Source organism: Tricharina praecox (assembly GCF_024521635.1).
Source record: "Tricharina praecox strain CBS 144465 chromosome Unknown BZA05scaffold_3, whole genome shotgun sequence".
In the NCBI taxonomy this organism is placed as follows: Eukaryota; Fungi; Ascomycota; class Pezizomycetes; order Pezizales; family Pyronemataceae; genus Tricharina; species Tricharina praecox.
Genome location: NW_026250405.1, coordinates 370,998 through 385,680, shown reverse-complemented (window position 1 = coordinate 385,680; position 14,683 = coordinate 370,998). Strand labels below are relative to the sequence as shown.

Sequence of the window (14,683 nt, the reverse complement as noted above, 5' to 3'; positions counted from 1 at the left end):
TCACATTACTTCTAGGGCGCGGCTCCAACTATTGGGGACTTGGGAGTCCGAGTAAAGAGGTCGCAGAATCTACATACATACAATCCACCTTCCCATAAACCACAAATACTCCAGTTATCAACAAAAGAAATACGAAAACGTTCTAAAAGAAAAAAAAAGATCCCTTTTCACCATTAAGTAGGAAGTAAATCGTCTTAGCCATCAATAAAGCACATGCGACGCCGCTGCACTCGCCGGCGCCCGATCATCCCTGATTACGCCTATCCCGCCAATTCCGCCGACCCCTCCCTCGCCACTACTAGTCGAGATAGTTTCCACATCAACACTAACCTCCGTCCTCTTACTAATCCCAAAGATTCCCTCTTCACTCTCACTATCCGGCAAGCGCACCCTCTGGCCGTAAAGGATCGTGTGCGCGCTTCCCGCGCGGATATCGTTGCTGATGCCGTTCTGCGGGTCCGGTCGTGCGACGCCGGACTTGTTTATGCTCGAGAGCTGGTGGCCGCGGGAGTTCGAGAGCCCGCGGGTGCGTGAGCGCTCGGAGGAGTACAGCGCCTTGTTCATTACCCGCTTGAATAGTGGCTTCAGCGCCGGAAGCGACGCGCTGAGAATGCCGACGTTCACTTCGATCATCGTCCACATGCAGACGTCGCTTGAGTCCCCTGGTGGATGGATGGAGCATTAGTCGGTGGGGTGCGCGGGAAAGGATATGTATGTGTGTACGTACAGAGGAAATCGCCCGTCCGGCCGAAGTTGACGACGTACAGGCATTTGACGATCGAGGCGGACGCGGCGAACGTGCCCACCGAGAGGATACCGCAGATCATGAAGCGCTGGCGGCGCGGGATCTGGACGTGCCAGAGCATGGCGATCTAGGCCTTCCGTCAGCTCACGCACGCAGGTGGGTTCTGGCCGGTGAGCACCTACCGGTAGCACGACAAGGAAGAAGTCGGAGATGATGGTAACGATGGAATAGCTATATCCCAATCCCAGCCGCACTTGGGTGGACATGCAGTTCGCGTTCGGAGTGGAAACATCCCAGATGGCCCGCACGGGATAGCATTGGAAGATGATGGTCAAGGCGGAGGCGAACGAGTATGTAGACATGATCACGATGAAGCCCACACAGACGTGCCGGTAGAGCTTTGAGGCCGCGAGACGCAGCAGGAAGAGGCCGATGCTGACTTTAACCATGGCCAGACAGGGCACAGTGAGGATCTGCGTGAGGTAGTTGTACTGAAGGATATTGGTCAGCGAAGAACTAGGTAATACTCGGGTGCATGGAGGCAGTAGTCAAACGTACTTTGAGTCCTTCGGCCATCTCATCAGCCTCGAGGTTCCAAAAGTGTTGACCTGCGCCGTAATGTGTGGAGACCATGACGAGAACGTTCAGTAATATCGACAGTATCTGCTCACGCTCATTAGTACATACGCATATCATTCCATCATGCCGGGCACTCGGGACGTACGGTTGCGACTCCAATGCACCAGTCATCCGGGCCAACCTTGCCCACCATCGCACCTCTCACCCAGAATCGTAGGGGCACGAAGATGGCCACGCAGACCGTCATCGATATGGCCACGCCATTGATCTCGGCGACTCTGGTGACCGGAGGCCCCGGCGGCGGTACGAAGTTCGGATCCATGATGTCGAACTGCTACGGCGAGGAACAGTGCCAACAATCACTACCGTCGTCAGTGTAGTGCTGGAAGCCGCGGGTTCTGTCTTTCGTCGTTGACTGCAACCCCAGGCGTTCCACGGTAGTCTGCAGTCGTTGGGTTTAAGTTATATAGCGCCCCGCGAGAGCGGGCGGATGGGGGAGGGGGTGGGTGTGTATGTACGTGTGTATGTACATGTGGGGATCAACCAGACTGCGATGGTCTTATACCTTGAGATTTCCTGTTTGCGATGATGTCGAAAGCGATATGAACCACATCTATGGGATGGTGCGAAGCAGTGGAAGGGGAAAAATGCACTAGTTAATAGTGTACCTACATAGGATTTGTCTTTTCCAATCAGATGGGCCATGCAGACTCAGTGGCACATGGCGGCCACCACCAAACATGCATGCTTCAATCGATGTATGTGGTAACTACATAGTCTCAAGTCCGAGTCTCACTCCCTGTATGCTGCATCCACATATCTCCGTGCATATCATCATTTACCGGTCAAGAAGGGGGTGGGGGACATAAAGTACATACATACCCGCCGCTCATACATACGTAAAGCACATGAGAAGCCAAGTACCTAGCTTACGTGGGTACCGTAGACAGGTAACAGGTAACAGGAGGGAGGTCGTTTACCTTTAACAGCAACAGAAGCACACGCATGTACAAGGGTTTGGGTGCGGTGACTTTCGGTTTCTCCCCCTTGGTTTAGATGGATACCGCATCTCTCCTGCGCACTGGTTCGGGTAGAGAATTATTACTCCAGGTGCACGCCAAAAGGAGTTTTGACCTCAGTTCTGCATCATTGGTGTCAAGACTCAAGTGTGTGTAACCACTCGAACTGCGTGCTAAGCACGATAGTGTAACGATTGGTGGAGAAGCCTGAAGGCGCCAAGTTCAACACACGACACGACAGGAAAGACATTCATGGATGTAGTGAGTGAAACATGATCCGATCCGGATTTGTCGAGCCGACTGTGGGGGATCGGGTCAAGACAACTGCTAGCCAGAAGTGGGCACTCGATCATCCCCTCCATCGGTCTGTGGGGCGGCGAGATATGAAATGGGGCTGGCTGTGGATTTCCCGGACAATACGGCCTCTCCGCGTCCGTGTCTTCTCCCTCTCACATATCAACGACGCCCATAATACTCCCGCGGTCGGCCGGCCGGAAGTGATCGCGGTATGGATTGGATAAATCCCGCCCGGCGTCCCATCACATCCAGGAAGCTCGCAGAAAATAAAGAGAGGAAGTATCTACATAAGTACATATCTGCATAGCAAAACAATGGGGAATCGGTAGCGTGAGAGAATGCACGACTGTGTGTGTGTCACGATTCGTGCGGAGAATACCGGTGGCTTGTAGCCACGTTAGCTAGTGACGAAGTGGCGGTCGACTCGTTCTCCACAAACATTCCCCCCCCGAAAGAGGGGCCGCGAGCCTAATAGTCGGCCGCGAAACAGCATATGTGGAGTATTTAAATAATCAGCTGATTTCGTTCCAGTGGTCGGACCTTCTCCCTCCACTTTTTTTTGCACCGCCGAGAAGCTTGCTTGAATTGAAGCCCAGTTGTTGTTTTTTCTCAGCTCTAGGTACTCTACTCTTCACCGATGCCGCGCACGAACGAACGCATGAAACGTGAGTGCGGTGAGCGATGCGTTTGACGGAACGTCGGCGCGTACCAGCGGCGCTGCCTGTGGTGAGGTAGGGTGGGGCGGCCGTTGGTGGGGCGGCCGCTGGTGGGACGGCCGCGGGGCTAGCTGGGCTAAATAGCCGGGCCCGGGCTGTCAGGATGAGCTTACATAGAGTTCATATGCTACCGGTAGAGTTAGCGACGGTGGGAATCTGGATGGATTCTGTTCTGGAAGAGATGGGGAATTTTTTACGAGCAGTAGCTCGTGCAGTAGTAAACTGATTAACGCACAGGGCCTGCAGAGGATCGAGGGGATGGAGCGAAGGAGTGAAAGAGTTCCCTCGGGATACAACCGATGAACAACCTAACTACATTCTCAATTAGTATGCTGGCCGGTGAATCTGGCAGCAGTCAGGGGTTGGAAGGTTAGCCAACAAGAGGGGACTCTAAAGACGTGAGAGGGTGAGAGCAGCAAGCGGGGATCTCCCCGCCAGGTAGATGAATATAGTAGTGAACAATGTCCCTGTACCCTGAAAGGATGCTGAGGAAAACCGACTTCACCTTTTTGCATTTCACCTCAGACGGCTCCGATCAACGGATCAGCAGGTTCTACTCTACTCGAGTAGAGTTTAGTGAACACAGTCTCGGTCTCCTCTCCGCCGACCAGAATCCGTGCATTCTCAATCGAAGATCCCGAATATGGTAGATCAGTAGTACCGGTATCATATTTAGGGCGCCTAAGTGAACGTTGAATGTTGATCTTCGCAGCGCCTACGCCAGGTGTCAGTGAGGCCGAGCATCTCCCCGTGCAGCTGTGAGATGCGCCGGGATCATCACGACTCTTAAGGTTTGATCTCTACGGTTTCACTTTGCACGACACATACCTACACACACACACCACATGTAGCTGTTGCGAAGAGACGGTGGGAGGAGAACCTGAGAGAGGGTGTACGGTCATATATTAGAGTTATTATTTTCAAATCGTTCTGGGACGCTGTGAAACAGTGAAACTGTCGTCGGCGCATGGCCACAACTCCGGATTTCCGGTTCATGTGGACAGCGACAGTGACAGTGTATAGTATCATAGTAAACGACTTGCCGTTCCCGTCCAGTCGTGCGAAAAGTGTGCAGACGTCTACCGCCAAAGAGCCGAGCGGATCCCGCTCGGGGAGAATAATTACTAAATAGATGAATCCAATCTGGATGACGCGGAATCGTGAATGGTTCATGCCCGGGTGCGGCGTCGAGACGGGAAGTCGAAGTGAGAACGGAAAACTCGGAATCATGCAATAAATATAATGTAGAGTACCTGTTTCGCCACGGCTGCTATGGTAAATGCTGATCGGATGTATGTGCGTAGCTTGTGAAGTTGTTCGCCCAGTCGGCATAACGCATGAAACAATTATTCACGCGCGTGTACGGAGGATTGCCACGTGTGCGGTATCCCATCCCATCCGATACAATGAATCGTAATCGGAAGTCGGGAATACGGAGTACGGTTTAATGGAAGCTGGTGTCTCCAGCTGTTGGTGTAGCTGGGGCGAGACATCATCATCGAAAATGGAGCCAGTAATGTTGGGGTTCCCTCGAGTCGCCTAAAACATTCCCTAGTGGTTAGTGATGTCTCATTCGCTAACGTCGGCGTCTACGACGCCCACAGTTGGAGACACAGACACCCACACGCGCGCAACATCCGCCAGTGTTCTCGAGGAAGCAAAACGGAAGACGAAAGACGCCGCACTGTTGCAGTATTGTCACTGCAGGAGTAAAAGTCCCAATTGCAGATGTTAAGTATTGGACATGTTGACAGCTTACGCCGGCAGAGCTGGCGAAATCCCGGAACGGTCCGAAGAAGAAAGCCAGCCTTCCAAGTTCCCACTCGCCGGTTTGGGAGCTTTGAAGGAACTCACGGAAACGTTCCGTGCTTCGGCAGGCAGGTTACTAGACTCTAGAGTACTAACTAGTAGTCAACTGCCGGTGAAGAGAACCCGGGGTCTGGGTTTATGTAGGTACAAATGAGCAGTACATAGACGAAGGTGCATTGGCAGGAGTCGTGCCCAATCAGCACTAACAAAGCAGGTACATAGGCGGCGGCAGCATGAGGCCACTCCATCTATGTACATAACGCCCAGATTCCAATTGTCAATCCAAATCCAATTCAGGTACCGATCGGTATCCTTGGACTTTATTCTTTGCCTTACTTATACGCATCGATACCTAAGTTCGGTATGTCTCAACACTGGCCGCGGCTTGCCTATCCCATACCCGGCCCGAGGAGGACAGAACAGAACAGCCTCTCCCATTCCGACCGGCGTTCCGAAGGGCATGGGCTTAACGTAGAAACCCCGCCTGTCGAGTCCACGGGGCGTGAGGGATAACTAGTAAATGACATAGCAGGTACCGGTATTTACTCCTGAACCGCACATGCGCCGAGTCTGCGGTTCACGTGCGGATCCGGCGCCGCCGTAGTAAAGGGCGTGTATAATTCACTCACTGCTCTCACACGAAAAGGCGCTAACTGGGCTATCTGGTAGGTAACAAGTACAGTAGCCGCGTTTCAATCATGCACGGGCCCGCGACGAGCACGCATTGCAGATCCCGGCTCGATAATTAATAACCATTGCCATGGGCGGGGTTTTATATCAATATCATGGATCAATCAATCAATCAGTCAGTCAATCAATCTATCTCGGGGAATCAGTCCGAATCGAGCCATTAAACGGTTCGTATTTATGCTATGCTATCGTATCGTATCGTATCGCAGGAAATGACGAATCCACAAGCCACCACTAAATAAATAAAAAATACGGAAATAAAACATGGTAATAGGACAAATAAATAGATGGATAGCCGAAAAATAATATCCCCACTCATCCGAAACGTCTAATGCCATCCCCCATGCACTGCCACTACGCCCCAAAACTTAAATTTACTGGTAAGTGTAGCAGAGCTCGCCGTTGCGAATGTTCATCACTTTCTTGATCTCGACTCCGCTCTTGTACGCAAACTTCATGTCCAGGATGTCCGTGAGCGCGACGGGGCCGGAGTCGGGGTGGAACGGGATCCGGACTCCGCCGATCTCGGACAGGCGCACAGTCGGGTTCATCATCTGCCACTCCCAGTAGAGCTTGTCGAGGAAGGCGTGGTGGAGGTAGAAGATTGGTTCTGTTCCACGGGGGTTAGTTCGTATTCACCTAGAGATTCGCAGGGAGTGGGGGGGTTGTGGAAATACATACCAGTGCTACTGGAGATGAAATCCGTCGAGTCACCGCCGTGGATGTAGTGACCGGAGCCGTGGAACAGCTGAATGCCGTCTGCGGGGTTCATGTCCTGGGCACCCTGCACGGCGGCATCGTAGGAGAGGAAATCCGCCTTCGCCTGGGCGATTGCGACACGGGCGCTGGTCAACCACGGGATAGTATCTGGGTTCAAGCCGCGGCGGAGGCAGTGGGGGTTATGCGTGAGCGTCGAGCCGGGACCGACGTTCATGACGGTGTCCTTGAACGGGCCGTCGTTGACGCAGCCGCCGCCGGTCTGTCCGGCCAGGTACGGCCACGACGCGGTCACGTTCTGCTCCAAAACGAAGTCACCGTTGCCGCCGAACCCGTGGGATGGATTGTAGATTTCCCACTCCGCCATGGGCACGCCGCTGTCGGCGTCGATCCTCCAGTCCCAGTATGGCTGGGCGCCCGTGTAACCGCATTCATCGCGCAGAGCGGTCTCGTAAGACCACGTGAAGAGTCTGGTACACAAGATGTATTGTCAGCATCGGGGACGGTGCTGTTCGGTATATGGAGGGAGGGGGACTGTATTATACCTGTGCCACGCGAGGAAGAATCCGACCATGTGAACACCGCCGGTTCCTTGGACGAGACCATCAGAGCTCATGATGTGAACCGCATTGAAGTCGTCAAATCGGGATACCACGCCGAGGGTCAAGTTCGCCGGTGCTTTGGAAGGTTTCTTGGTCATGCAGACCACCGCGTTCAGGTACTGCTTGCGCTCGCTGATGGAAAGACTCCGCCTTTAGAAGTGGGGGAAATCAGTCAATAATCCGGGAAAGGGCCGATTCGTAGCAGAAACTCACCATTCCTTTCGTACTCTAGGGTTCTTGCACACCGCCGAGCAGCTCTTGGCTGTGGTTGTCTCCGCAGCCGGTGTAGGAACGGCGGTGGCAAGACCGGCCAAGACGGCCACGATTGTGAGGAAACGCATGCTGGGTTCAAATAGGTAATAATAGAGCGGTTTTATGTGACGATTCTATCGAGAAGGACGAGAAGTCTTTGGTTTAATGAACGTGGATGGGCAGGCAACAGATTGTAAAAGGGGACAAAGAAAGCAGGTCCTTTAAAACGTGAATTGCTGGCCGGTGGAGGATAAGAACGAGTTGCATGGTGGGGGATAGAAGCTGTCTTTTAACAGGACTGTACAACAGACAATCACTGCGAGGCTCGATGCCAGGGGAGATGCCAACATAGGGGGTGCCATCCCTAATTGGCATTCAGAACACACTAGGTGGAGCAATTAAGATGACCGTGGGCTTCTTTGACCGGATGGCCAAATATTCCGGAAATACTTCTTACGGAGTCAACGAAACTTACGACACCAGCAGCAGCACTAGGCGTTCGCTCAGATAAACCCACTTCCGTGCCGCTTGATCACTACTTCCCGCGGGAGGGCGTATGTACTAACTAGTCCCCTTTCCCCTCACACTCTGACAATTCTTGGGCGAACAGGCTGGGGTATGATAGTTAAACGTCTACCTTTTAGTAGCCATTGTCTCTAGATACACTTTCGCATCCTGCTCGCTTGCAATCGGATCGAAGCTATGTTAGCCGGTTGCAATATCGCCCAGCTGCGGCTAGAGCTCCTGCTGAACGCGGTTAACCCGTCTAACTCACCCGGGCCCTTTTGAGGTTTACAATCCGACCGCCTGCCAGACAGTAGTATCCATGATGCTCCTCCGACTGACCATGCGATCTCCTCAAGAATAAAGTGGCTGGTATAATCATATGTCCTCTAGACCGAGAGGGGGTACTTGCATAGGTTTACGAGGAGCCGGCCGGGATGATGGACTTGCAGGCCAGGAGCACTACGCATGATTGCCGCTAAACTGAATGCCGCGGCCATGGAACAAATCGAAGGATCCATGGATATATTTTTTCGTTCCCCACATACTCAACCAGGTACGGTGCAGCAGAAACCCCAGAAGACCGACCCCAGTCACCTTTACTAGTAGTCGGATTGTTCGAGTGGTGGCTTAGGGCATAGCGACACGACGATGTGATCGGGGGGTGAGACGTCGCAATATTATGCGCATTCAGGAGACACCGGCAATGGATATGCAGCTCTGTAGAAGGCAATTTGCTCTTCTCCAAATTCTGCACGAAAATTCTCAACGGGGAGCCCTGTGGAAAAGCTCACTTGCTATTGCGTCACGGGTTGGGAATAAAAATCGATTAAGATTCCGTAATGGGCTTAGGGCCATGGCGGATATTCCCCAGTAGGCAGGCAGCGAAAATCCGGGTGATTGACGTCGGTTAATACGCCGGCGCCGCCCCTTCACTCTATTTTGACTGCTGCTTTACACCATCCGGAGAACCCAAGCAAACTACTAGTCCTTCCGGTAGACTCAGCCCTTCTACCCCGTTCACGATTGTCTCGGTCAGAAGTCTCCCAACGATAGTATGGACAAGTCACGACTCCGTACATGCCAATTTCTCATTTCCTTCGAACTGCGGATGTTCCGACAGCTCGAGACAGGTTTCTGGACATGCGGCAAGCAGAAACGCGGAAGTACATCCATCCCTTGGAGATACTTGATGAATGCAGTCGGGATCTGACTCTAAAATGTGGGCAGGCCCGTCGGCACTCTGCAACCCCACGTACGATTTCGTTGGAAGACAAGGAATGCTCCGAAAGGGAAGCCAATAATTATCGATCAACCAGGGTTCGTTCTTGTCTAGGTATTTGGCTTCTACGACCGCCCATTGGAGCGCCAATTGCAGAACCCATCTCACGAGAGAACGATTCGATCGTGGAGAAACAAAGCTTGCCCTTTGACGAGAACCAATAGACCCCGGGGCCCCTCCAGTTACCCCGGGCAAGCCGACTGTTGAGACCAACACGCGACCGTATGAACAATACAATACAGTAGTCTCGTCCCATCGCAGGTCGAATAAACGTTTCGCACCCTGAAATCTCCCGAACGCATACACTTCCTCCTTCACATCTTCATACATGTGCGCTGTGCATTCACATGTGCATGCAAGTTACCAATACCTCTCACAGGTGCCGACTTCCGAGCTCAATCAATATCTTTCGCCACACTGCTGCGCCGCTGTGTCGCATCAATAGAGTACAATCTATAGGTAAGTACGTATTGATATTGATATTTATCTCTACATGGCGTGACTATATTCCTAGCCAGCTCGCTGAACCTTGTGGAGTCCAAAGTGTCGGTGCGGAATCGGCACGTTCCGCAGAGCACACACCGCAAGTCGGTATGATAATTCATGTCTCGGCCACGACGAGTGGGGGGGGGAGACGGCTGGGACTGACTCCCGCGGGTGGGCGGGGGGGCAAGTGTCAGCAAGCGAGCCGGCGGCCGTTGGTCGCGTGGGCGCGCGCGGCGCCAGTCTTTCTTCAATTGCGGGAATTAGGTGTCGTATCCCGGTCTGTGGCAGAAGGAGCAGGCGGGAAATACCCAAGGCATGGACGCATAATCTTTGTTGCCGCAACGTTCAGTTGGTCGTGGGTTCGGGTCCCATATACCCGAATAGCCGATTCGAAGACCCGGACATATGTACGGCGGGAGAAAGGCGAGAGTGTCGCCCGTCGCCGGTAAACGCAGACGGTCGGCTGGATGGAAACACTACAGTCGCATCGAGGTCCAGGGCGTACGTATGGTTCGTCTGCGTCCAGAATGTATGTAGGTACCACCGGAGGATACCCCACCCCCATGTGCTGACATGTTTGCGCATATGCTCGGGTCGCCGCCGATGTCGAGGCTGTGAGAGCAAAAGGAATAAAGGTATGTACAGTGACACCGGCAGTGACAGTACCTGCATGCGTTCCGGATTCGTAGGTATTCACGCGAATCGGAAGCTGTGAAACCTCACGGCCCAGACCCCACGACAGGATGGACGCATACACGCACTCCAACTCTTGCAAGTCCCGTATGTACCAATTAATTTCCACCTGTCCAATATCAGCAACTGCGCGGCGTAGATTCACGAATGAATACGGCCCGCTACCACATCTTCATTCGCACCTCGTTTCCAGAGAAGTGGGTCCTGTCGCTGTTACGGGTCGGACAGCTGCCGAGACCCAATGGCAGCCAGATCGTGATGCCCGGCATCGGAATTATCGGCCGCTCCGCCTTCCTGTGTGACTTTCCATGATGGAACGTAACAACAATTTCATCCCCACGACCAAGGTGCTACTAGAACCTCCAGCACCAAACTCAGGACTTTCTCGAGCCCCCTCCCCCCCCCACCGCGGGCTTGAATGCACATTTCCCAACAGCTTCTGGGAGTCCTTAGCGATCGTGATGGCGCTGGTACGAAATCGGTTTCCTCGTCTCTGAGACCCGGTGAGGAGTCAGCACCAGCTGGCGAATACTCCGACGAATCCTCACTCCCCGAAGAACGATCGTTAGCCTGGCGATACCCCCACCCAACCACCTTCCTACCACCAAAAAAGCCCCCATACCACGCGAGATGACTGGTAAAACAGGTTACCGTGATAGGTATCGATGGCCACCGGTACCGGTAGATTATCCAGGTGGGACCGCAACGTGGAATACGTGGGCCTTCGACGCAACTGCGCTGTCGGGGGCCGTAAACCCAGGCCCGAAAGTATGGTCCGATGCATCGTGAAAGCTCAGTCGTCTAGAGTGGCGGGGGTTCTGTCCACTTGCAGGTAATCCATTCGGTTCTTTGTTCGTAAATGGTACCGTGCCCGCATGCAAAATTTCCTGGTCGACAAAGGTAGTGATGAGCTATGTCGCATCCATCGGACACATGCCCGCGCTAAACCTATTCCATCAACATTCACCTGCCCCAATAATTCTCCTGCCAAGTCTCAGTCCCTGGCCCATCCACATGCCATCCATCAACTACGCGGGCAAAGTCGCAGCCTGCAGGTGTCCAATCCGAGTGCCGAACCGTGAAGGTAACCGAGTCGCGTCGCGTCGCGTCGTAGCGTCATTTCTCAAACATCGCCACAAAACCGACAAGTCTTTTCTGTTCAATTCCAGTCGTAAAGTAGTTCTCAATTATGAAGCAGTAGGAGAACATATCTGAGGTGGGGAATTTTCGACTATGTATGATGTATTCGCGTGTGGGGTAGAAACTCCAATGTGGGGTAGGTATGACTTAGGTACGTTTTCTGGTATGATTCCTAGGTGGGGCACTTATCCCGGATAACGCGGCCGCAAATGCGGCAACGAAAACTCTGGAGTTCCGCAGCGACTGAAGCGTCAGCTCAGCGTCCGTGTCGCGCATATTCTAGGTAGACGGCTTTCTGGTCGCGTTTAATGTGGGGTTGATTTCATTGTGTGTTGACCCCACTATGTGCGTAAGTGGCATGTACCGTACGCTGAAGAGTCGCGCGGTTCAAGATATCGCGGCGACCACGTTGGGGATGAAGACGGATCTGACGCGCACGAGCGAAGCAGCTTTATTCTTCCCTCTCGAAACTATTTTTTCGGATTTTCAACGAGTGAACTGCTTCAAGTCTAACCGGAGAATATAATACAATAGTCCTCGGAACGACTGTTTGGACTCAATAACCAAAGGACTCGATCCCCCCACTATGCGTAGCATTCCCTTCTTCCTTGTCCCGTTCACAATCGCTCCTTATTATCACTTATAATCATGGGACGTCCGTCCTTATACGTAGCTAGGTTCAGTAGGTCCCCAATGATGCGCCGCAAATGGCAATCGATATGATTCACCAACATGCACTCGGATGCCTACCATCTGATAGTTCTCCACGAAGTTCGTGGTAGCGAGCGACCAGTGGATATGGAACTTTGGAGTGTATGATGAGTCTTAAATACTGAGGGAAGTGGCATGGAATCATGATAGATATGAAATTGCTGTTTTACGCAATGTCGAATCTCGTTGGCTTGACTTGCTTCTGTTGCAACTACACCGCAGAAAATGCAGATACTTATCTACTTGGAGTAAATGTTCACAGTCGCGTGACTGCGTACGCACAAATGAGTGCAGTGTCTAGAAGATTTTTGGCGAGTCCACAGCTTTAAACCACTATGGAATAAATGAACGATACGATGGCAGCCACAGTCGAGTGACATATGAAGAAACAGCCATACGAAGCACGCATTCATAGTAACTCACTCGCGACATCGGCGGGTGATTTTATGTGAAGAGGTGGTTTTAAAAGCCGAGAACATGTATTCCAACATAGGAGACCATTAGTGATGGGATGATGGTACCTTCACATACAGTCGGCAACCTAAATGACGTCTTCGTTCCACCTACATACCTACTTCCACTCGCACGCCGCCGTGAACGCGCATCACTTCGCGAGCGACGACGACTGAGACTTCGCGAACCCTCTTAAGCTAAAGTTACAGTTCACGTTACGGACGAGAACAACAAAAACAAAGGAGTATAACTTGGTCTATTACCGGCCCAAGCTATACGCGCATAACATGGCCTACTAAACCCCCATGTTATAGGTACGCGGAGGTCTTCTTTCTTTCAAAGTTGAAAAGCCTTTCCTCTTGGCCATGCATGTGAGGTATTCATAGCCATAGGTCAAGTGTTGTTGCTCTGGCCGCTGTGTGAGAGAACGACATTGCCTTTGTGCGCGGCGAGCACCTGCAGTGGGCACTGGGCGGTTTGAACTTTGAAGAGCCGAACCAGTGACACGTTCGGCGCGCGAGGTGATTAACCCGTCTCCAGCGATCAGCGGGTCAAATTTTCTCGCTCGATCCATCTGATGAGCATGTTTTGGTGCGGTTCTAGCGGCCTGGCGACACTTCCACCCCGTCACCAACGATTTGCGTCACGTTTTCTCGATCGTTCCAAGTGACGAGCAAGTTTTGGTGGGGTCTAGCCGTCTGGCGGCGGCGAAACTGAATGTAAACTAGCCGCCCCAAACCACCTATAAAACCACCCGCCATCTGATCCTCCTTCTCTCCTTCTCTTTACAACCATCACAGCTTCCTTTCCTCCTCGGCTATTCATCTTTTCTTCCTTCCTTCCCACCCTCCATCGATCATTCCTTTCCAGCCTCCTTACCTCCTTCCTTTCCCCCCACCCGCCCACCCATCCACCCTCCTTCCTTCCACCTAAGCCCGAGCTCAATCGTCAAGGTACGTCGTTCTCTCTCCCCCCAACTTTATACTTCCAGGATAACCTTACAGAGCTATCCTGCTCAGCCGCAGCAGCGAGGAACTGAGGGATCCGTGCAACTGGTTACAAAGCACACTGTTGCAAGAGACGGATCCAACCCTCCAGGCTTAGCAGAAAAGATCTACGGACGGGGTTTTCTCTTGTGCTGCCGGCACAAATTCTTTCCCCCTTCCTCCGGGAGTTCACGTCGGTCAAGACTCGACTTGCCGACTTGCTCCCGGTGGATGGCCTCGCCGACACCGGGTGACAGCCGGTCTCGTGACGAGGAAGAAAAAAATAAGAAGTATAACTTGGTTACCATTCCCCCAAGTTATATGCGGAGGTTTTCTTCCTTTGCTGTGAGTCTGTGACAGCAAAGGTCTTTCCTCCTGGCCATGCATGTCATGTGTGAGAGACATGCCACATGCATGGCCAAGGCCCACCTCTCCGAAACCGGGCGACGGACGGTTTTGGATGAGATCAAATAACCAAAGAAGTATAATTTGGCCTACTACCCCCCCATGTTATACGTGGAGGTTTTCTTCCTTTCAAAGTTGACAGGTCTTGCCTCTGGCCATGCATGCAGGTCAGGCATGCATGTGCCATCGGCCAAATGTTGTTCCTCTGGCCGCCGCGCGAGAGAACGACATTGACTGAGTTCGCGGGTTGGTTGCTGCTAGGCGCGGTAGCACTGGGCGTACGAAGTGGCAAATCTGCGTACTCGACGGAGAACTAAATCTTCTCCGAAAGTTTGCGATCATTCTGCGTCGAGTACGGTGTATCGGCTTAATTGACTGCACTCTCGATCCACGGCTACTTCCCTTGTCCCTGGTTCATAGTCGGTGTGGCGGAGCGATGGGAGAGCTGTCGGTGACAGGAGGGAGGAAATGAATTTGGTATCCCATCGATCGCATTGCCGTGGAGTTTCGAATTCAGCTCAGAAATTGCCACTCATCCACCCACTCGGTCCCACCACCAGCATCCCAGATTAGGCTGTGACTAGATGGAATCGGTCT

The 14,683-nt window shown here is 52.7% G+C and overlaps 2 protein-coding genes across 2 annotated transcripts; both read right to left on the bottom strand.

Annotated features, from left to right (window-relative positions):
* Nucleotides 1-201: 201 nt before the first annotated feature.
* On the bottom strand, nucleotides 202-1,646 carry BZA05DRAFT_441530 (uncharacterized protein; the record flags this gene model as incomplete). Its single annotated transcript, XM_051486669.1, has 5 exons — nucleotides 202-662; nucleotides 728-872; nucleotides 928-1,236; nucleotides 1,304-1,408; nucleotides 1,470-1,646. 5 exons carry the CDS (start codon nucleotides 1,644-1,646, stop codon nucleotides 202-204), a joined length of 1,197 nt encoding a protein of 398 aa, XP_051342859.1.
* Nucleotides 1,647-6,037: 4,391 nt separating this feature from the next.
* On the bottom strand, nucleotides 6,038-7,665 carry BZA05DRAFT_347983 (uncharacterized protein). Its single transcript, XM_051481223.1, has 4 exons — nucleotides 7,388-7,665; nucleotides 7,118-7,324; nucleotides 6,537-7,042; nucleotides 6,038-6,465 (listed from the first exon to the last, which is right to left on the bottom strand). Exons 1-4 carry the CDS (start codon nucleotides 7,513-7,515, stop codon nucleotides 6,230-6,232), a joined length of 1,077 nt encoding a protein of 358 aa, XP_051342858.1. The 5' UTR covers nucleotides 7,516-7,665; the 3' UTR covers nucleotides 6,038-6,229.
* Between the last annotated feature and the right edge of the window lie 7,018 nt (nucleotides 7,666-14,683).